At 39.6% G+C, this 23,819-nt stretch overlaps 3 protein-coding genes across 4 annotated transcripts in view; 1 reads left to right on the top strand and 2 right to left on the bottom strand.

Annotated features, from left to right (window-relative positions):
• The window catches only part of frmd3 (FERM domain containing 3), a 51,203-nt gene extending 45,085 nt beyond the window's left edge, over positions 1–6,118 (bottom strand). The window contains exon 1 of the mRNA XM_062417155.1: positions 6,014–6,118. Coding sequence (XP_062273139.1) covers positions 6,014–6,118 — 105 coding nt within the window. The remainder of the gene's footprint in view (positions 1–6,013) is intronic.
• An 887-nt stretch (positions 6,119–7,005) lies between these two features.
• On the top strand, positions 7,006–12,818 carry LOC133979065 (probable gluconokinase). 2 transcript variants are annotated; one of them, XM_062417496.1, is made up of 6 exons: positions 7,006–7,186; positions 8,355–8,444; positions 9,394–9,424; positions 9,528–9,614; positions 10,897–10,940; positions 11,512–12,818. In XM_062417496.1, the coding sequence occupies exons 2-6, from the start codon at positions 8,407–8,409 to the stop codon at positions 11,885–11,887; spliced, it is 576 nt and encodes a 191-aa protein (XP_062273480.1). In that variant the 5' UTR covers positions 7,006–7,186; positions 8,355–8,406; the 3' UTR covers positions 11,888–12,818. The 2 variants fall into 2 exon arrangements, with proteins under 2 accessions (XP_062273480.1, XP_062273481.1); XM_062417497.1 differs by having other exon boundaries at positions 7,006–7,198.
• Positions 12,819–16,440: 3,622 nt separating this feature from the next.
• Positions 16,441–23,360, bottom strand: LOC133979349 (ubiquilin-1-like). Its single transcript, XM_062417862.1, is given in 12 exon segments — positions 16,441–16,482; positions 16,484–16,585; positions 17,121–17,289; positions 17,423–17,538; positions 17,845–17,928; positions 18,060–18,187; positions 18,389–18,557; positions 18,662–18,817; positions 19,478–19,740; positions 19,969–20,096; positions 22,891–23,033; positions 23,229–23,360. Coding segments are annotated over 12 exon segments (1,632 nt in total).
• Between the last annotated feature and the right edge of the window lie 459 nt (positions 23,361–23,819).

Below are 23,819 nucleotides of genomic sequence, written 5' to 3'. Positions count from 1 at the left end.
AGTTTCTGTTATAATGGATGTTCATCACTCTCACTCAATGTACAGCTGGACACTAACTCAGAGGATGGCAGGAGAGAGAGAAAGAGTAGAGCTGTGATGATGATGGCATGACTGTAGCCACAGCACCACCAATGCACATGGTGGGAGCGCTGAAGCAGCTGTCTTATCTTTGCGCCACAGGATGTACAAGTTTCTGTGTCAGACAAACAATCCATGACAGAGAAGAAAGAGGCTCTGTGTGTTTTTGTGTAAAAAAGAAGAAAAAGAGTGTGAACCTGTTTGTTTGTTTGTTTGTTTTTGACATAAATAAGCATCTGTGTCTGTGTGTACTTGTCACTGCCTCACTCTCATTTTTCTGTTGTATAACAGTATGATGCAACGGGTAATGATGTGTGCATCCAACAAGGGGTTAATACATCACATATGCACACTCATACAAAGATGATGACGACGTAATTACACAAACACGCAGAACAGTCTGTGCTGTGTATAATGTTCAGCTTCAAAGATGTTGTTGACACCTACAGTTTTCTCTCCATACTTGAAGATGTGATTGAAATGATGCTACAGCAGCTTGATGTTGGAGGTTGTGTGGAACATGCTGCCTGCTTCAATAAGTAATTGTAACATTTTAAATATGTTAGGAAGCAGTGTCCCAAAAAGAGTCAAATTCCACTCTATTTTTAAGGAGAGTTGAAGATGGGAGGAAAATGAAAAATAACTTTGCTCCACACAGTTTTACAGAATGCAAACGTCTGGACTCACAGAATTTGATCTCAATTATTTCTTCACAAATAACTATGTACTTCTCAGTTGTAAATAAATTAATGCATTCATTACTAAACAAGGCCTTTGTGCTGTAATTGTGCTTGTTGCATGACAATATCTCACTCTCAGTATGCAGTGGTCATCTCCTGGCTGGTGGAAGGAGACCGTCCTTGAACAGGATAATCTGATCCTTGAGCAAGACACTGAATATCAATCAGTTACACGGATGAGCTCTGACATACTCTACTGTAATTTCACTTTTCTCTGTAGTTCATTTTTGCCTTTTTTTCTCGGCTTTCTACCTTTTCGTAGATTATTTTCCATCAACAATTGGCCTGTTTTTACTCTTTCCGCTTAGCCTTGCTTCTTTTTTGCCACCTTGTCTTCCTTTTTCAAAATCTGCCTACTCTGCCAGTCTCATTTGAAATCTGTTTCATGTTTTAATCTGCTTAATCTGTTCTTCGTTCGTAGCCATTCCACCACGTTTCCTCGTCTGTTCCTTCCTACAGCCTGTTGATTTTCTTGCCATCGTTCTCACAGCTCACACATTGCGACCAAGCATGTCACCCCACATTTTGTCCTATCAACCACTCTTGTCTTTTGATGTCTCCCTCTCTTCTATCAAGTCGTCTCAGCGCTCTACCTCCTCTCAATTGCAAAAAAAAGTCAGAAAAGGGATTATTTCTCTTTAGTCATCTTCGGAGGAGCATCAAAGAGACTCCGGCAAGCAGGATAAGAATAGAAGAACGATGCTATTTATAACTTGCTCCAAAGAATGCCTACAAGCTGAAAACAATAGCACTGCCTCAGCATTGCTCACACACCAGCTACGCCACCTTTGTAACACACACACACACACACACACGCACAAACACACACACACACAGCCACGCACAAAAAATTATGGTAAATAAAAGGCCAGCAACACACACATCCCTCCTTGTAAGGCAAATGTAGCAAAAAAACAAAATCCATATGCATTTTTAAAAACAGACTCTTTCAGTGATGTATTGATAAGGTGACCTGCACAAAAATAGAAACAGACCAGTCAGCAGGATATATATCAAGCTATCAATATAGTTCCAGTTATTATGGGCTATTTCGTTGCCATGCAGTCATTTCTAGTGAATTGATGTCCGTAATTGCACAACTTTGGCTCAGTGGCTACATTTAAATCTTTCATGCAAGTGAGCTATGGTTACCGAACCCTCCACACAAACACACACACAGAGACACACACATACACACAGTGGTGCTGTAGAGCATCGATGACAGCTGACTGATGTTGGCCTCATGAAGAACAGTGATATCGCTTAATTATACATGATGTGTCACAGAGAAGAAGGAGGAGGGAGAGAGAGAGTGAGAGAGAGAGAGTGAGAGAGAGAGAGAGAGAGAGAGAGAGAGAGAGAGAGAGAGAGAGAGAGAGAGAGAGAGAGAGAGAGGAGGACGAAAGAAGACATAAGATTAGAGATGTAAAAATAGAAAGTGAGAAAAGGTGGTCAGAGGAGGAAATACAAAGCTGAAAGTGGAGCGGAGAATAAGCGGGGTGAAAGAGAGAACGAAAAGAGGGAGGGGATGGCAAAGAGAAGATGAACGATGGAAAGATGAGAAGAAAAAAGAGTGGATGATGAAGGGGAGGGGAGCAGAAAGCAGAGGAGGTTACTGTGTATTGATCTAGACGTGTATCTCCTACAGCAGGTCTGACTTAACATCATCACTGAACATGAGAGCAGCAGGCTGGACACGATCACCCCCCGGGCTGTAGACACACATACAAAACTCACACACACCTGGGTGCATACACACGCACACACACACACACACACACATACACACACACCCCCTCTCTACCTGCATTATACTCTGCTGTCAAGCTATTCTTAGTGTCACAGTAAATGACTTAAAAATAATTACACTCTGCTGTAGGCTGTCGCTGCTCCTTGTCACACAGAACCGGAAAATCTTTTTTCAAACAATGCTATGCACCTAAATAAATATAAATATCCAGTACAATAATAGAAGAAACATAGTCAGCTTTTCTTCTTATACACTCTCATTTTCCCCCTGCCCCTTAACATTTCTTCACCAGAACAGAATTGATAATAAACTTTTTTTTTTTTTCTTTTTTTCTTTAAATCTTACTGTGTCCAGTGACACTTCAAACTAAATAAGAACATCAATTTGCCCATGCTGCCTTCTGGTCACCCAATCATGTCAAAAATTCACTGTGAAAATGAACTCTTCTGGATCAAACTTACAGAAATCATAGAAGTTCTTTTTAAATCAAGGCTAAACTTAACTTTTCAGTTTGTCACTGCCTTTTATTCAATCAAATTTGTGAGTATTCATTCTTCTCCTGTATCTTCTGTATTTTATTAGATCTCATTTTATATTCTGTTTTTAGTGTATTTTATATCACCTTGTGTTTCTATTATATCTATTTTTAATGCCTTTTTGCACTTTGAATTGCCTTGCTGTTATTATTGCACTTACAGTAATGAGACATGTTACACAGTGATCATCACAGCCATAAGTTAATCTATTGTATGCCAAAAGATGCATTGTCTATTGCCATAGAAATATTCACACTTATTGTAGCTTTTCAAGACATTTAAAGGCCTCATTTAATTACGGTAGATCATGCGGTACCATGCATTGTGCCCCAAGGGGTGCTGGGTAATGCACCCATGTTTTATGCAAAGTCAAGATGTGGTGCCTAAGCGGAGAGTTAAAGGAAATAAGGGCATCGCAGGCTCACATTACACAAGCTATCCAGTTGTGAGGTACTCATAAGCACAATTTGGGAGCAATTTTGTCACACAACATTTTAATGGTGTTCAATCTACTGCTGCATGACCTACATACTCAGCACAAGCAGAACAGAAATAAGAGAGATTGAGAGAAAAGTAAGCAGATAAAGTAAGAGATGGAAGTCTCTGTACACTTGAAAGAGGAGAAGTGCTGTTGTTAAGCAGCAGAAGCGTAGCATGAGGAGCACAGGATGTCATGAAATATGTAGGAAGGAGCAGCACAGCACCGGAACACAAAGCCATTAAAGAAAGCTCTGGAAAATGCAGTCAGCTAGAAATATTAAATGTCCATTTCCTTATCGAGCACAAATACACAGACATGCAGCTAAAAGTGCACACACGCACCCTCACAATGTTGGACTCTTGCATTCACGCAACTCCTGGTGAAAAGGCGCACTTAAATGTTCCCAGATGTGTATACACTGCTGAACACACTTTTGTGCTCTCAAAGACACAAGCACGCAGGTATATACATGCATGTGAGCGCAAAAATGCAAAGAAACAGACACCACTCCTCTCTGCCTTCCTCCCTCCTCCTTTCTCTGTACACTTAATGGTGTTTTGTAAATCATTGATTGGGTACATGCAGAAGACCAGCGAGACCGTTCGTTTGACATGCTGCGAGTGTTTTAGGGTCCTTCAGGGTCAGACAACGCGGCCGAGGCAGCTGCCAACTTCTTCTGAAGGCAGCTCAGGAGGAGATGAGGTGCTACCCGGAGCTGCGCTCACTCATGGTGTTCCCAACTCTGTTAAGTTTAATGTGTTGTCAACAAGCTGGTGCTGCTCTGAAGAATTTGGTGCAATGCTGAAAATATAAGAACCGAATAGCAAAGTGTCCATTCATATCTTTCCATATATTGGCTTTTTTTTTTTTTGCACTTTCCCTTTACTAAACATATGTGTGCGCTATAATTATGAGTCATAATTTGGCAGAGTCACAGGTTTTATTTTTTACCTCTCTGGCAGCAGCTGCAGCTCAGGGCCTTGGAGCCCGCAGGATCTACACCACAAGCCCACATGATCTAATTTGTTTGTGCAAGCAGAGGGGAAAACTTATATTTTCCTTTGTTTAGGCAGCCAAAGAGGTTTAAATATTTCATCTGTCTCTAATGGATCCAGTGATCAGGTTTTATTTCTTTTATGTCAATTTTTTGGCTGCACTTCAGCTTTGAGGTGGTGGTTTGAGCATCAGCTACTTGGTGGCTTTTCTAAGTTGACCAGGAATCTTAAATCCAAGGCATCAATGTCAATCCAGAAACACAGATCTAGGAGTTTGACAGTAGGAACAGATAATGCTATTTTAAGTTATTTTCTATTTTCCTGGTGTATCTTAGTACAGCCATTATTGTATCTGCAAGCATCTCAGAAAGATCTCATACTGCTTATTTCACGTGGCAGACAAACCGATTATGATATAAAAACTTCCACCAGCACACATGATAAATATTGTTTTATTCAGTCTGACTTCTTATGAAAACAAGTTTTGTGGGGATGTATTGCTCTTTAATCAATCAAAGTATAGGAATCAAAGTATAGGAATTTGACTACCTCAGTTGTTTAGAAGTAAATTATTAGTGGATGTTGTCTGTTCCTCATTTTGTCTCTGAAAACTTTGTTAGGTTTGTAGCTGTTAATTAATGGATTTGAACAAAGTAGTCCAAAGTATATCCATATCAGATAAAACTTGTATTTCCAAATGTCACCTCTTCAGCAATAAATCAAAACAGCCTTGGTTGTAGCGTCACAATATAGGCGTTTATCATGGCTGCTACACAGAATGGACTGTCTTGGTTGTGGCAGTGACACTTGATGTCTTATCATCTTTGTACATGAGCAAAAGCACACACAACAAACAAACACACACACACACACACACACACACACACACACACACACACACACACACACACACACACACACACACACAGCTTCACTTGACTGATGCAATCAATAAGCCAAACAGCACTCCTCTCTGTCCTCCTCATCATTACTATCACCACACCCATTGAGCTCCATCATTGCCCGTGCAATGAATGAAACTTCATCCTAACTTCTATCCATGTGAGTGACATCTTGCTTGGACCCAGCATGGACACACACAAGCACACATATATAGCCCCAGTTAATATTCTGCATCAGGATCACCTTTGTTTTTTTTGTTTTTTACATTTTATTCACTACACAGCTATCTCATATAGGCTGCATATTGAGCAAAGCATGCAACCTCTCCAGTAAATCACAGCAGCGTGGAAACTACAGCAGAAATGCGTTCAAAATGGTCGAAGAATAACCGAATCTGAATCTGAATAACAATCAATATGGGGCCATAAAAGCATTAAAACAAGAATATAGTGTCATTTCTCTGTCGCCTCCACGTGATAATTGTAATATCCACAAAGCACAAAGGTGGAGAGGCTGTGTGTTTTGTGTACCTGGATGCTGCAGGAGATCTCGGAGTCGTCCAGTAACCGGATCGTGCAGAGGACCTCCTGGTCCAAGGAGCGGATGCTGGGGCTGCGAAACCGGAGCATTTTCATCCTTCTGTCGGTCCTGTTTCAGCTCCTCATGTCAGCGGATCCACAGGCAGCAGAGCAGACGTAGGCTACATAAACGCAGGGCTCACGCACGCACATACGCACATACATGTGCCTTTCAGTCAGGTCTTGTCACCCCCTGTGACGCCCTTGGGAATGAACGGGGTGGATGGAGAGATGGATGGATGGATAAAAGAATGGATGGGTGTAACAGATCGGGAGGGAGGAGAGCCTGCATCCGTCTCCTGCCTGCCCACTGATGTGTCTACAGGAGGGTCTCTCTCTCTCTCTCTCTCTCTTGCTCGGTCTACCTTATTTAAGCACGACCTGCACATTGCAATTATGATCCCACGTGTGGTGTCAGAAGTGCATGTGATCGTAATTGCAGAAAAAAATTGATATAGTTACGTTTTTTTTTTAATTGTTTTTTATTGTTGTTGTTTTTTTTTGCTGCGTTCTCTTTAATATGTTTTATAGGTAACTAAACAATCTGTGAGCGCTCAAAACCCATTGTTTTATGGGCTATTGATAAAACAATTATTGCAAAAACTTAGCATAGGCCTATAGGTTACACCGTCATAATCACTTGCATTTAATTTGTGCATCACATGTGAATTTCTGTCCAATAGTGGGATATCAAACATCAAAATCTCACTCAAATCAAAATTCTGCAACAGTTCAGATGACATAAAAAAAATCTGATTATAAAACAAAGAGTTGGGACGAAGCCGTGAACAGTGGAAACATCTGATCTCCATCAATAATAAAACCAAAGGTGTTTTAGCTGCAACATGATCTGAGCGCGGTACGGAACTACGTCACTCTAATTGCGGACGTAGCGGACGTGCTTCGTGCGTCATCACGTGTTCCAGCAAAACAACCGGCGGCCATGGTCCAAGCCGATCCGAGTCCTTGAAGCAGGAGGATCCGGCTTTCATGGGATTGTATTGCCTCTTTAGAGGTTTCATGAGCCTCTGATTCAGCAGAAACACCTGACACACTCACTGGATTCTGCTCAATGCTTCACATTATATTTTCCTGTGAGAAGATGCGAGGGGAGAGCAGGTTTAGCTAAAATAAGATGTGTGTAATTACCGAACTAATATTTAATGGTACAACTGTATGTCGTATGCTTGGTAGGCGATGTATTTAGAGTCATAATACTTTTTTTGCGTAACTACTGTATGCATACGAGGAGCTAAATACCAGTAGCTCCGGACACCTGACATACCACCAGTTCATTCATTTTAACAGGAGGACTGGTGGACCCGCAGAGGGTCACAGGTGCTTAATTAAATTTGTTCATGACTTTTTCAATTTAGTTTGCTCCTAATGACTTCATATCATTTTTCTCTGTTCTGTTTTAATTTGTGCTTTTTATGAATACCAATGTATTGGGGTCCTGTGGGACACCAGTCAGAAGCTCCTGATTCTGCCTAATAGATGGACCTATTAATTGAGTTCATGTTTGCAATGGGCCTCCTTTGTAGCCCTCCAGTTGTCCTCAGGTCATTTTTGACCCAGGACGACAACAGACTTTACTCAAAAATGAGGTATACTTTCATTTAAATGAGGCCTATTGACCATAATTTCCAAAAACATGTGTAAAACCTGTGGTAATAAATTGGGATTAAGTTGGCTAAAACGGTCTAACACAGAATTTGGTGATCAATTATAAAAGGTCAAACCAAACCATGTCAATTTTGACAGGGAGACAACAGGAATATTAAAGTAGAGACAATCTGGTATTGGATATCATTATTTTAAGAAATAACAATTTACTACATCTATATATATATATATATATATATATATATATATATATATATATATATATATATATATATATATATATATATATATTTATTGGTTACATTTTGTTTTATAAAGTCAGGAAAGCAATGTTTATGTCAAGCCTGATGTGGCCTAATTCTTACAAGAATGAGCTCAGTGTCTTCCAGACAGTGAGGTTTTTTTTAGATGACATTAATTACATAACTAATAATGTTTTGACAAAAAATAAGTTTGCTATGATGGATGTTTCTGACAGTAGTAGTAGTCCTTGTATATAAAATATTTAGTTTGGGTGAGGATTAAACTACATTAACACAGATATTATCTCTACATATTTCTATGGTTGAAGTGTTACCATGTGTATAGTTTTCTGATCATACCTCGTCAGTATAGCAGACAACTTCATGCCAGTTATAAAGTGATTTTTCTTCTTCTTCCATATCAGAACAGGAGCTGACCTCTAGACGTCTGCAGATCCACCTGTTTGTTTGAGCAGGATGATCTACATCATCATGGGAGTCTCAGGTTGTGGAAAGTATGTGCACTCTTTATTTTTGTGTATCAGGACAACCTTACAAGGAGGCGTCTCTCATAAGCACAATGAGCAGAGTAAAACCCGCACGAGCAAAAGGAAGCAAAATAAATTCGATTTTTCTCATATCAGTGGCTTTTTATTTGATAATCAGGTCCTGATACTGAGGAAAACAGCAAGAAAACTGTAATCTGAAGCAAAATCCTGTGAGGGATGTTCCCAAAATCCACAACAGCAGAGCTGCAAATAAGAAGTATTTTCATTGTAAATCTGCCTGTTATTTCTCCTTTAGATTAACTGATGCTTCACTTCATCTATAAATGTCACAAAATAGTGACGCACAGTTTTCACACAATTTTCCGAAGCCAAAGGTGATGTATTCAAATGGCTCATTTTGACCGACTAAATGTCCGAAACCCAAATAAATTAAATTCATCATCACACAAAATAAAGAGGAGTAGCACTGCTACACAAGCCTGAAAGCTTATCAAAGGACAGGATCACATTTTTAAAAAATTTAATCATTCCTCTTGTTAATACTGGGCATTAAAATATCCTTTACAATTGTGCTTACAATGTAAGTGATTGGAGACAAAATCCAAAGTCATTGTTGAAAATATATTTAAAAGCAAGCTTTTTATTGTAAAATGATCTCTCTTTGTTTCCTCAGACAGTGTTTCCCTGTTGCGCTGCAATGGCACTATAATAACAGCAATTGTTAATTAAGCACCTTTGAGAAATATCCACTTGATTTGACATATTTGCACGTCTGAAGCGTCAAAGTAGCTCCAGATAAACTTTTAAATACACTTTTGCTCTGCAGGAGGACTCGATTTTGTACCCCATCACTTACATTGGATGTCCATTAAAAATAGATGTTTAAATGAGTGACTTTGAATGATTGCACTTTATTACAGTAAGTCTTTTCTGTTTTGCTCTTTTTCTTATACAGAAGCACCTTAGGGGCTTTCCTATCAGAAAAGGTAATTTAACCCATCCTCCACACACACATACATCCCTATTTACATCTCTGCTCACAGTATGACTTCATACTCACCTGTACATGTGTGTGTATCCTCTCATCAGTTGGGGTGGCCCCTGCATGAAGGAGACAACTTCCACCCGCAGGCCAACATTGAGAAGATGGCTCGTGGTGAAGCACTAACAGACCAGGTCAGTTCAGGTTTTAGTAAATCATTCTTGCAGACTTGCAGACTTGCAGCAACAGAAAACTCCATAGGTAAGTCTCAAAAGCAGACAGACAAGAAGACAGTGAGAGGAGCAGCCTAAAATCCTGTGAAGTCATTTATTTTTGTTTGGTCAATATTTATGTTTTCCCTGTCCATGCTGACTTTCAAAATGAAGGGAGACCTCCAAATAATTGACTGGCTATCTGCCAAAGCTGAGTATACAGGCTTACAGGCAGACCAGCATTTGGCAGCAGTTTACTGTTAGAGGTGTTTCATGGCTGGCAATAAGCACCCACACAGAAATTTGCTTTGGACGCCCGGGAGAATTACCCTGAGACCTGCTCTGTCCAATGCTTTGGCATGTTGTAAAAAACACTCAACAGTTGGCAGTTTTAGGATTCAGCGAAGGCAAAATGCAAAGTCAGTATTAGTGCCAGGCTTTGGTAAAAATGTGACTTTCATGCCAGTATCAGAGTTGGCAGGTTGAGGTTGGCATAACCAAACAGGAGGTGCTCAGAAGCCTGAATATAAGATAATGTGATTCCTATCATTCGAGTTCAGTTCATCATGTTGAGTACGCAGTATGATAAGGATATGACTCCAGTTCAGCTTTCTAACTAAATTAGAATTGATTGTGTTTCTGATTGCAGTGTAATCAAATATGTGTTTGTGCTGCGACGTCTGCTTTGATTTCCTGATCGGTTCTTTGTAAGACTCTTTGAGTTAAGACAATTAAACAGAAAATATTGGCAGTGTGATGTCTAACTCCGAATAGTCAGATCCAATGTAATCAGTGATAATACATTTCACACATTTAAAAATGTTTTTAAACACATAACCGCAACTGTAAATGGTAGATAGAGAGAGACCATCATGTTTGGATTTAATCTTTTTTTTTATTGGAGCAGAGTTGTTACATTAGTTTTTGGCTAATTTCTCCTTAATTTTCTGCTTCTTAATCTTTTCAGCTAGTGACTCCCTAACGAGGCAATGCATTGTTTTGCCTCCTGGGCAGCCAATGCAAAAAAAACCTCTGATGATTTGTTTTATAATTTGAACTTAAACTTAGATTATGAGAAACTACAGGCAAGCTATAATATCACTCGCAGAGATGAAAACATTTCCTAACAAATTTAAGAGCTGCTGTTAAGGATGGAATAAATCCACTTACTGAAACAAATAAAAGGTGCAAAGTTGCCACCCTGAATGCACACTGTTTACAACAAAATTATAACTGGTCGTTATGTTGTTGTTTGTCTCTTTAGGACAGAATGCCTTGGCTTCTCACACTGCATGAAGTCATCGAGAGGTACAAATAAACATACCACACGTACATATATGCACAGTATATATGTGATCATGCACTCACACACTCATATAGGATGTAGTGGTAAACACCACACATTTGTAAGGATAGAAATGGAAACGAGAGAGAGAGAGAGCTGAAGAGCAATGGAGTGAAATAAGGATATTTAAGCGTGAAATTGTCGCAAAAGATTAAAAAAAAGGAGATGGTTTTGAAAATTTAGATGAAAACCAGAGAGAGTGGAGAGGGAGTTTGAGAGTAAAGACCGATTAAGTGAGTGGGTAAGTATAGAGAAGAGGTGAGGGAGTAAGTGAAAAGTGTGCCATCCCTTTCTTAAAATGACTACAGCGACATCAAAGAGTTCTTTTACTTAATTCTTCCACTGTTAGTTACACTTCCCTCTCTTCTTTTAAAAAAAAAAAAATCCACTCATCCTACTTTTCTCTTCACATCCTTCATCTCTGTAGCTGTTTGCACCCACAGTTCACTTTGTTTCTCCTCTATTTTTTTAAAAACATTTTCTGCGTATGGCTTACTTTTTGTGTGAATGTGTGTGTGTGTCCTGCTATCACAGAGAAAGGTGCTCGGGCTCTGATGCTTTTGTGGTGTGCTCCGCCCTGAAGCGCTTCTACAGACAGATCCTGCTCTATGGTTCCAGAGCCCTCACCTCCTCTTCCAGTCTAGACCAAGAAATCCCACTTTCCACCCCTCCTGATATCTTTTTTCTCTTCCTATATGGTGACTACGATCTCATTCATCAGAGGATGGTGGCCCGCAAAGGACATTACATGAAAGCAGACATGCTACGTTCCCAGTTTGAGGTTTTAGAGCCCCCGCTGGATGAGGAGAATGTGTTGCCACTGAACATCGCGAGGACCCTCGCTGATATGGCCACAGAGGTTGAAAACCACTACATCAGCCTCGGCAACAGACAGATACAGGGCCAATGACCTACCAATGAGAATAGCTGTTTATAAGAGTTTGGTAATCTTAAAGGGTTTTCAGGTGTATAATCCAAAGATCAGGGTAAAGCACATTTTGACCAAAACCACACAAGCTTGTTGTGGGAATTCAGAATTTTTCTTCTTTTCTGAGTCTGTAAGATCCTGTGGTGCATTTGTGATTCTGAACACTGCAGCTAGTTGGCTAAAACTACTTCAGTGCCATCATAACTTGTAATATCTATCCCACAGGGTTTGAATTGTGACCAATTACAGATATCTACCTCCAGTAGCATACAACAAGGGAATGGTGACAAGAGTGATCAAACAAGAATATTTTACACTGTGAGGATTCCTGTTTTTCACAGTGAACGCACACATTAATTATACTATGCAGTAACAGTTAAAACACATGGTTTGTATATTCTGTAATTTTGGGTTGCAAACCAGAATTATGAGCCTGTAGAGGGCTGCTGTTTGACCTGCAGTTGCCTTTTGTTGCACAGAGTGCAGTGTGGTGAATTTTCTGTGGAAAATCGTACACCTGTCTATAACCTGTCTGCACAGACAGCAGCCAATGATGTACAAAATGCCTCAAGTAGATCTTAATTATTAAAGAGCAACGAGGAACAATGTTTTAATGTTAAACTTTAAGACATAATTTTAAGCAGATCAGTTTATGTTTACATGTAACAAACATGTAGATTTGGTTTTGCTGTGTCTGTACTGAGTTGATTTACTGTTGCCTGGGCACAAATACAGTACATCAAATTAAAATAAACAGATGTTTCTGAGTGAAATTTTGGATTGATGGATTTGGATTTATTGTACTTTGATGGCATGTAAATGACATGAACCTATTAATTTATGTGCTAGCAGTTTCATGACACAGGAAGTCCTTTTATTGCATATTTCAAGAAAAAAAAAGTTTTTCTAATTTCCAAAATATATGCCCAGAAAAGTCACCTTTGACATGAGAAACATGTTAATCTGGTATTAGTGAGAGGAGTATACAAGTTTATTTTTGATCTTGTGAACACACCTTTGACAAATAATGTCAATCACATGATCACTATTGAACTTACTCTGATGAAGACTGTGTGGTGTGGTTGAAAAAGATAGTGAGCGATCCTTGGAACAATTCCTGCATACATTAATATTTAACCTGAACACACAAAAAACTACAGTATTAAAACTTTACTTATTAAGTTATGTTTACATGTGTTTGTGTTGCATGCCTACTACAGGCATGCAACATTTACAGAGTAAATGTGGCTTTTTGGATATGTAGTTACAGTTTGGCTGATTCAGAGCTGCACAGGTTATTTAAATAAAAATGAACATATAATGGTTTTGGTTGAATATTTCATGCCTCAACTTTTAGATTCCTGTGTTAAATATTTTATTCACTTTGACAGCATATTTGAATATTTATATAATGAGCTGACGTGATAGAGAATTGAAATATACTTCAAGAAATAATGTGTTTTTTTCTTAATTCCCTGAAAAGTTTAAATAATTCAGGATCAGTTTTGTTTGGAGGAAACAAACAGCTGGTGGACAACAGAAGGCTGCTTGCTGTGACACTTCACTACTTTCCTTATGAATACTGCTTCATCAAACACATCTTATCTTTCTGTTTTCCCTTAAACAACAGAGGTTTCTCACCTGCTATCAGATTGATTCTTAAAAGTTGAACCAAGTTTCCTGAAGTTCCTGAAGATTAATTTATCTTGCAAGCAACTTTTTTTTAATGATATGATTCAGTGTGTCAAACTACCTTTCATGCACTAATGTCAACTGCCAAAAGCACCAACCAATCTTAGAGTACAATCTTCTCACTAAATGTGGTGAAGTAAAACAATTAAAGGGATTAAGAGGAAACTCCTTACTGCTGCACACTGCTGTGAGGAAAAAAATGCTTTTCTGACAATAGGCTCCACCCAGATAGGTCTGTCTGTCAGCATTTTAATAAGAGACAAACACATATCAGACCACCATCACTTTTGGAGGCATTAGATAGACTAACATTCATTTTCTGGAGATTTATCCTAACCCTAACTATCACCACTATTTGCCTAAATCTAACCCTAACCTTTATCATTGACCCAAAAATCAGCCTTTACCTAATTGGGGACACAGATTTTGTTCCCAAACTGTCCCCAGTTAACAGGTCCTAAATCTGAAATGTGTCCCCAAAAGTAGCCTATGGCAGATCACACACACACAGATGAGATGACCATGATCATAACGCCTGCGAACTCTCTGCCAAACACACACTCACACACACCTCCACTCAGCACAGTGGATCTGTTTTTGTGGTGTGACTCATATTCAAACCTCATTGCGAATATTTTAGGAGCTTCTAATCCAAAAACCCCCCTCAGCTACTCTCATATCTCACACATCCAGACGAACAGGGGGACACACTGCGACACACACACACACACACACACACACACACACACCACTGAAGATTAAAACCCCCCCCAGTCTGGCAGCAACACACACATACACAGACGCAGGTTGTCAAGTGGATCACATACACACATATCTGATGACGGAGTATGTGTCTTGTGTGTCAGTTAATCCACAAGGTCTCTGGGAGCGAGGACACAAAAGCAGGAATGAAAAACAGAGGACAGCCCTCTCTCTCTCTCTCCCTACAACACACACACACACACACACACACGGCTGATGTGTCAAATCAATCTTCAACCTTCTTCAGATTTCAGACTGCTCATCTACATACAGGGTGAATGATAAATGAAATAAAGTTCTAATTTATACCAAACACTGCTTTAGATGCCGCAGCTGGGATTTGTAGTTGCATATTTTGTGCCTGCATAAATCCCACCTCTACATATCAGGACAGCTGATAATACTGAAGAAGTAAAGTGTAACTGCCCTCTAGTGTTTAAAGTAGAGTAGTACAAGAGTATGTGGAGACAGCAGGTGGGAATGAGAACAAAAAGGATATAAAACGACTTAATTTACACACATTAAAATAGCTAATCACTCATTGCTTTTTAATTATGATCAGAAGAGGATTTTTTTTTCTTTTGGTTGAGTGATTAATAGAAAATTTTGTTTCATCAGAGAAGATAGCGGCCCAGTTTGTGTTTGATTTTGTTTTTATTGAGACTGACAGGTGATGTTCAAGGTGATACTCTTGATCTCTACAACAAATCTGACTTCCACATTCATGTCATGTGTTTTGACCAACCAGAATCAAACTTTTATTCATCAATGCATCCTTCTGTTAATTAAATCATGAACACCAAGGCATGGAAGAAACATAACATGCTTTACATGACAAAAGCAGTAGAGTTTGGTATGGAGAATCTCACATTAACATATATTCATTTCTACTGGCAAGCAGCATTGAGCTGATCCAAAAGTAACAGCAATTCTCCATGTTGAATGTGAGAACGGCATTCAGTCTGTTTGTGTCACAGCCAGGAGTCAGCTAGATGAGTGAGTCTGTTGCTCAGTTTGTTAGTGAAATCCAAATAAATGCAAAATGTACCATATATTTATGGCACACAAACACTGCAGCATCTTACTGTATATTTACTGGAGCTAAATTGAAGGAAAGCTTAAAAGAAGAACAACACATTCTTGGTATTACAAGTCAGTGTAGTAAAAGATGTGAGGCACACAGGCTTCCTAGCTGATTCACTTATTCATAGTAAATCATAATTATCATCATTGTAGGTTGTGTTGTAAGCTCCAAAAGCATTCAATTAATTTTTTCACCTTTTAGAATTTTTGTCCTGGATGAGAAGATTAGCTCTGCGTATCATAGTTTCTGCATCTATATAGCCTCGAGATAATCATTGACATTCAAACACTTTTTAGCTTTGCACAAAGTCATCCTCTCCACTTTAAATACATCTTTTGCAGTTGGGTCTACCTTTACAGACAAAGTTCATAACTACCTGTGTGACTTTACAGTCTGCGGTGGCAGCAAGAGAAAGTGGGAACAGCAGATTGTGTTCGTAGTTCAATCTGTTCTCTGAGTGCGTGACTCATCTGTGTGCTTCCAGGACATTTGACTGTCTCTGGGTGTTAAAAGCGTTCATTAGACTATGACCAGGTGGTGGCATGAAAAGGGGCCTGAGCTCAATCGTGTGGCTGCAGAGAGATTAATAATACATGACTTGATAATGAATATGTATGCAATTGCACTACAGTATGTTAGGTGGATTCAAGTACCTGTTCAGAGTTGTACAGGTGAGTGAAAGTGAGTTTATTCTTCTACCTGAATATTAATCGAGAGCTCGCACTCTGGGAAGGTAAATCCTCCCATATGTGTAAGTTTTCTCAGTTCTTGCTTTATAAAAAGCAAGTGTTAAGTGTACAAGGATGACAAAATGTGAGATGTTAATATAATTTACAACTGCAGACACAGAGGTTAGTGTGGGAAGTTAATGAATGAATTACATCTTAAAAAGTGCAGCATGTGTGACAGCGTTAGATTGTAGGTACTTACATGTAAATGTCAGTGTGGGTGCATTCATTTATGTGTGCACATATGTGGACAAGGAAACATCTGTGTGTCAATGACTGAGCAGATGTTGTACAGCAGTGGTGAGGTCTCCTCCGGCTGCTGATGAGGGCCTGAAGGTCAGCCTGCCTGTCTCTGAAGCCAACAGAGCTCAGCTGATCCAGCTCCTCCTAAAAATCAGCTTCCTCTCGATTGACCTGATAGGACATGACAGGAAAGTTATTTAAAGTTGTTGCGTTATTACAATAACATGATAAAAAAGAATTAGTAAGTAAAGACATTTGTGCCTCTGGGAATTTAAATGTGCTTTAAGTCTACTGCACACTCTCCTTTTCAGAGATCCAGGGAGTTTCTGAAAATCGTATGATCTTTTTAGTTAGATTGAGTCTTGATAAGAGAAATGTGACCACAGCATGTTTACTATTTTTTTCTTATTTGACTGCACTGGAAAAATGCATGTGGGATAGAAAGGAAGGAAAACTGACTCTTGTCCCAGTTATATGACAACCTTTTAGATCAGTAGTTCCTCTGTACTTTAAAAAATGTCTGTTCTTTGTGCAAAAAACAGTAAATCATTTCAGGTCATGATTAGGGACATGAGGTATCATATACTTTTCTGACAAGAAAAAGAAGTATTGCAGAGAATGTCCCTGTAATCTTTAAGCCTAGAGCTGATGTGTTTCAAATTCAAGAGCAATTCCCATCACTGAACTAAACAGAAAGTGTAGGTACCTCATGATTAGCATTAGCCAACGCCTGTAGCATCTGTTGTACAAACTGCTGCTGCTGTTCTGTCACCGTGGCAACCTGAGGACCACTTCCTGATTGGTTATTCAGCACAGAATCAGACCTGTGTTCGGGGGCAGCATTAACATTGGCTCTGGTATTTCCTAGTTCAGTCCTGCAGCACAGAAATGTTAAGTGTGTAAAATATATGTAAAGCACATTTCATTAAAAAAAACAAACACATTCTTCTATCCTGAAATTAAACCTTTAAGTGAGTGATGTTCATGTTGAGTTGTGTTTCTACTCACTCAGGTATGAGGGCAGGGGCCTCTGCACTCAGAGTCTGGAGGCCCTGATGGATCTGAAGCAGAGCCCCCATGGCTTTGGGGTTCAACATGGCTGCCAGCAGCTCTGGACTCTGCATCTACACATTTATCATAGACTGTTAATAATGAAAACACTGATCATTAGCCATATGCACTGGAGTTTGAGCAGTGGAGTCTGTGTGGAGTTTTATTGTGACTACACTATATCTGTTTTTTAAGAGGGACATCTGCTCAGGAAAAATGGAAAAAAGATGGAAAACTGTGTTGTTCAAGTAAAGCAATTGATAAATATATTATATGCTAGACATTTTTCCCAGTGTTGAGCGAATCATAATACTGTTGTTATCTAGTTGCAGTAAGTGAGAGTATTGAATGTGAGTGTTTAGTGAGGAGAGTAAAATAACCTGTTCCAAGAATAGAGGGAGCTGCTGTCTCATCTGCAGCTGCAGCTGAGGATTTCCTGAGAACAAAGGGTGGCTCAGCAACATCTGAAACAAAAGCTACAGTATCAGCTGTGTGAGCCTAGAAAGATGTCAGACTGTGAGGGAACATTGTGTAGATAGATTATGGGCTCTATCTGTATTATGTATCTTTGCTCATCTGTATGTGCTTGTAACACCTGTGCTGCCAGGTCGGGGTTCTGGCTGAGGCAATTCAGAAGACAGCTGACATAAGGCCCAGAAAGCAGGCTTTCCATCAGTCCTGGACTAGCTGTGATCTCCTCTAGCAGTGACTGCATACCTGATGCAAGAGAAACAAGGCCACAGAAACAACATAAATGAGAGCAGGGAGGAATTCATATAGATAAGGCAGTAGATCTGATTTCATTTTTTGGTTAGTAAGTGGGTTTCAACACTTAAAATAATAAATGGAAGTAAAACTAAGATGAAATGAGTGTAGTTGTGAGTAATTAATTTGTGTGGATGTGCTTTGTGTGTGTTTTCTTGCCAGCAGTAATAGTGTGCTGAGAGTTTGGATCAGTTGTGTGGTTGGCAGTCAGTCCTATGAGAGGATCTGTGGAGTGGCTGGAGAGTGATGGAGTCTTCTCTCTGTCTCTTTCAGGTGGTTGTTGATTCTCAGACGATGCAGGCACCACTGGCGGCACTCCTCTCTGGATCTGAAAGAGAGAGCGGAAAAGAGATGACTCAAAAAAGCTAAAGACGCCAGATTAGTTTGACCATATATGGACAGACAATTCAGAAGAAACACTCAAACTTGTACTTGTGGTAGTTTGAGACTGTCATTTTCTTGAAGGCCATCGGAATCACCAGTGATGGTTTCAGAGTTGTCCTGCTTTTGTTGTAGATTGTCTAATGCTCTGTCTTCATTATGCATCACTTCATGTATCATGTCAGGGTTCCTGATGAGCTCTAAAACCTGGAAAAGGAGGCAAAGAGCAAGCAGGTTTATAAGATGTACTATAGGTGGGAGAAATGAGTCAAAGAGGAAGCGACTACATCCCAATGAAATGAGAAATGTTTTGGTTTTTTTTTGGGTCATTAGCTATTTTGTATCACACTAGTCTTGCAATACCAGACAATTGTAAATTTCACCCTAACAAAGTCTGGGGTTTTTAAAATGCATGTTAGTTGCTCGGAGAGCGTTATGAACAGCTTCTAACAAACTTGCAGGCCTTCTATTTTGTCACCAAAAAAAACAAAACACAATGCAAGTTTATTTTTAACTTTCAAATTGTTTCTGCCCAGATTTAAAAGCTGGGAGATTGTCCTCTGTCTCTGTGAGCAAAGCATTTAGAGACTGTCCTGTGTGTTTAGTATCACATATCTATCTCAATCATAAACCATGTGTCATTTTTTGTATATATACTGTGTATATATTTTTATTTTATAAAATAATTTAATGGAAAATGGCATAGTTATTGTAATTAATTCAACTCCTTTAATATGTAAACTTTGGAGCTTCATGATTATCAGAGTGATCGTAGTGAAATAAATCCTGTGGCACATACACTCCAAAGACCATGTCGATCACAGCTTCCACTACCATCTTTACCTCAACCACACATCCTCCACCCACCTGTGTTACAACATCTGTGTTGTTGAGCATATCCCCCACCTCTGGATTTGTCTGTAGGAGCTGCTGGATTTGGGGACTAGACAGAATGAGTTGTCTGGTGAGCTGAGGGCTGGAGTTAGAGAGGGTACTCTGCACAAAGGGGCTGCCCAGCACATGGCGCATCATCTCCGGGTCAGCCAGTAGCTGCCTCTCCATCTGCCGCTGAAGTGCAGGGAAGAAACCAGGCCCGTCGTTTGTTAGGCCAAGGCTGTCCAGACCTTCCACTGTTAAGACATGATCAGATCAAAACAACAGGAGCGTGTAAAGCACAAAAGAGCTGAGTGAGGTCTGGATCATGCCACTACAGCAGTATAAGCCCGAACAGACAGGAAAGGAAAAATGATGACCAGAAAATAACTGGAGCACAATATGAAATGCAAATGTGATCATTTATGAGGTTACTAAAGGCAAACCATGAAGTGATGGGTGTTGCTTTGTTCTCCAATTCTTACCCAGGCAGAAGGGGGAGGTGGGAGATGGTGTTAAGGTGTCAGGTTCAGGGTGAAGAACGGCTGTGAGGTCTGACTGGAGCAGTTCTGAAGTTGGGTCATTGGTGGGAACCACAGAAGAATGCTGAGGTCTGAGAAGAGTTAGAGTTTCATTACTGCTTTAAAAACTCTGTGTATATGTAAAGTGTTTGTGCTCAAGTCTAATTTGACACATAAGGCAATTCTAATGTTGGATATTGATACCACTGTATCCATTTTATTACTTTATTTGCATATTATATGATATACAGTACTGTACTAAAGTTTTACGAACTTCGGTTTCTTATCCATTCTGCAACACAATCATAGAGGCATCTGATGAAGACTTACCCTGCAGTGACCACAAACATACAGCCCGAGTCATAAAGAACAACTTTTAGCAACACGGGTAAGGAGTCCTACTACAGATGGCATGGCTACCGCAAAACCCTGATCTCAGTGTGAAATAAAAGTGAAGAGGCAGAAGCAACTGAGACACTTAAATCCATAGAACAACTGGAAATTTCTCTGAGGTGTTTCACCAACCTTCCTGCAAAATGCTTTGAAAAACTGTGTGCAGGTTTACGGAAGAGAACTGGTGCTGCTCTAAAGGTAAAGCTTGCTCACACTACATATTGATTTCATTTACATAGCATCATTTTTTTTAAAGCATTGTCACTTTACTTTTAGTGCCTACAACTTAATATAATTAATAACATAATTAACTACATACAACCACAAATATTGACATTACAGCTGAAATGAACTTCATTTGGAGAAAAAAAGCTTTATAGTATATAATAAAGGACAATATTACTCATTTGACATATTTGCAAACTTTATGTGCCCGATGATAGTGAGCACTGATTGATGACAATGTGCAGTCCATCCCTGTACCCAAATGATAGAATAATTATTTGACTATATTCTTTCTTTCACATGACTTCATAGAAATCACACCAACCTGGTTAAACAATCACACCTAATTCACTTAATCAACAATCACTGCACAATATGATGCAGTTATTTATTTTGCATCTTATACTTACTTTATATGCTTTCCTGATTAATGCAACACTAACTGAACTGTCCTATGTGACCTCGTTAAAAAGGAGGCTAACCAATAAAGCTCCCAGCCCTGCTTAATATCCACATGCAGCATGTGGATAGCACAGATAGACCCTAGGTGGTGCTATAGCACCTGCCCGTTGCCCTCTGGACCAAGCAAGTGCCCTTTTGAAAGTTTGTTGTTTTTTTGTTTTTTTTAACAGTCTACTGTATGTGGCCCATGTTGACATGATAATCTATAAATGCTCGACGATTAAAAGCGTGTGATAATAATAATTTTCAGTCAGCATTGTGTATACCCACTTCTAAATCCCCCCTGATGCGCACCATTCAGTAGTATCTGCAAGCCAAATTGCCCATTTTTCCCTAGGATGGTGAAGCCATGACCCACGCTACTCTGCCTCTAATTGGCTAGTACACGCTGTCAATCTAATCAGTAAACTGATGAGCCAATCGGAGGCAGGGAAGGGCGGGCCATGCCGAGGTAAATATTGCTAACCGACGAATTTACTTTTACAAGTTTACTTTAAATGATTTGCCTTTAGGATATGCAATGAACCGGTAAGTTTAGGTAGATTGCTAGTTTGGGTAACTTCTGAAACATTGGACACAGAGAACAGTGCAACACAAATAATACAACATGTTGCCAGTGAGATGCAGAGCAACATGTCAGTAGCATTAGTGCATCATCCTTAAATTAGCTGTCCTAATTGACGAGGCGTCTTCTTTAAGTCACAAAGCTGTCATGACAGTTTCTATTAAAGCATCAATTCAAGAAGAAAGCACTTTTGAGTTTATCTGATTGATTTTGATGTGTGGAAGAGAATGATATGTGTTTTGTTTTTTTGTATCTAAGGTAAAATATTAACAAGGATGCATTGTCATATTCAGATCTGAAGTATTTTATTTAAATAAATATTCAAAAGATAACTGAAACACCATGTTTGCCTCATTTATAATTTACATTCATGCAGGCTGCCTGTGTGACCATTAATACCTACAAACTGCTCCTGATCCAGTCATGTTAATTTTATAATAGTGGCACATCTGGCCGACACTATCTGTTGCTAATCAGCTGTTCAAAGAGACAGTTTACAAAAGAAACTACTGACTTGCCAAGAAAGAGAATAGGTGTAATTCCTTATTCCTTACTCCATCCACAGTGTAGATGGACTAATAGTTCACTCACAATGCATAGTTGTCTCTCACTAGTCTGTGGGCCAGTATTGGTTTAGTCATTTCATAATCCTTCCTCCCTGAGATCAAGCAGCAGAAATGATGTGACGATGAGCAAATACTACTGACAGATTTTTGGGTAAACTAAATAGAGTCTTACATGTCACTGTTTCTAAAACAGGGCGTTTTTCTGGTCTGCGTTAAAAAAGGGCAAAAATTGAGAGTATACCCACTTCTCCAGGGACCACTACACCACTGATTGTAGCTGCCTAACTTGCTAAAAACCTCATGTGCGTATATTCCAGAGAAATAAGACAACAGTGATTGACTGATCAGTGCTATAGTCCAATTGAAAGGTCAATATTAACATATTGACATAAATAAATATGCAATTACATTCAACATGTAACTGTAATGTTTTTTTGTTTAAAAAAAAAAAAGAAATCTCACACTGCTATAATAAGGCAGTCGGCAGTTCCACCTGCCACACAAAGTGCCCTTATTTTTCACTGAGCACCTGCCCCCCAGAATGTCTGTGCACGCCACTGCATATGCTGCATGTTTTGCACTATTGTTGAGCAGTGCTGTAAATTAGGATGTAAACCATACTCTGGTGTATGTCTGCATGTCTGATCACCAACTAAAGACCATATGTTTGTGTACCTTTGGATCATGCACAGGCTCACTAACCCATCCTGTCTTTTAAGGTGACTCAGCAGTTCTGAATCTTTGAGGACTCGGCCAGAGTGGATCAGAACCAGCTCTTCTGCCGGGGCTCCACGGTGCTCTGCTAGACCCCATTTCAGCTGCACGCACAGACACACACAATAAACACACAACAGCATTTAACCACACAAAAATACGGCAGTAGTGGCATTACTTAGAGTTGTGGTTTAATGTTCAATGGCATACAAATAATTAACTGAAGGATATATTTAGTGCACATGAAGTCATTTACACAGACAGGAGTTAAAACCAAGAGGTGCGTTTGGTCCCCTTACCTGTCTGACGGTGCAGTCTCCTCTAACGTTAAAGTCTTTGCTCTCTGTGACACTTTTGACAGCAATGTGGATCCTGTCGTACTTCGGACACTCACGCGCTGCTCTCGTTTCATCCTTCACCGCGCGTGACATTTCGATCGTGTCCGGGCAGAGACAGTGATGATGATGATTATGGCGATGATGAGCGGACCTAGAGAGGAGCTCACAGTCCCGGGGCGGAGGTGCGTGCGTATGTGTCGCGATGACTTGGCAGAAAGTTGTGTAGATGTGTTTTGTGCCAGCCCAGACCCCACTGCGCAGGGAGGCGCATATATGCAAATGATCCACTTTTTTTTATTACTTCAGATTCAATTAGTTTCACACATAAATCGTGTTGTAACCAGTCAATTTGAAAGGTAGAATTCACCACAAAATTAAAATTAAGGAGGCGTTTTGAAATTTCACTGATCAGTCCTACATTTAAAGCAAGTCCCTCCACACTGAAGGGCGCATCTCATGACCGGGAAAAAAAGCATCTATCCAGACTTAACAGTGACTGAATGGGAGGGACAAACGTCCACCATCTTTTCTTCATCTCAATTGAATGCTTTA

Source organism: Scomber scombrus, chromosome 4 (genome assembly GCF_963691925.1).
Source record: "Scomber scombrus chromosome 4, fScoSco1.1, whole genome shotgun sequence".
Lineage (NCBI taxonomy): Eukaryota > Metazoa > Chordata > Actinopteri > Scombriformes > Scombridae > Scomber > Scomber scombrus.
This window is presented reverse-complemented; position numbering and strand designations above follow the sequence as displayed.

Bases quoted from the DNA above. Each gene is read 5' to 3' on its own strand.
- LOC133979065 (XM_062417496.1), top strand. From the start codon at position 8,407: ATGATCTACATCATCATGGGAGTCTCAGGTTGTGGAAA. The intron at 9,425-9,527 runs GTAATTTAACCC...TCCTCTCATCAG, and splicing joins GGGCTTTCCTATCAGAAAAG to TTGGGGTGGCCCCTGCATGA. The intron at 9,615-10,896 runs GTCAGTTCAGGT...TTGTCTCTTTAG, and splicing joins GTGAAGCACTAACAGACCAG to GACAGAATGCCTTGGCTTCT.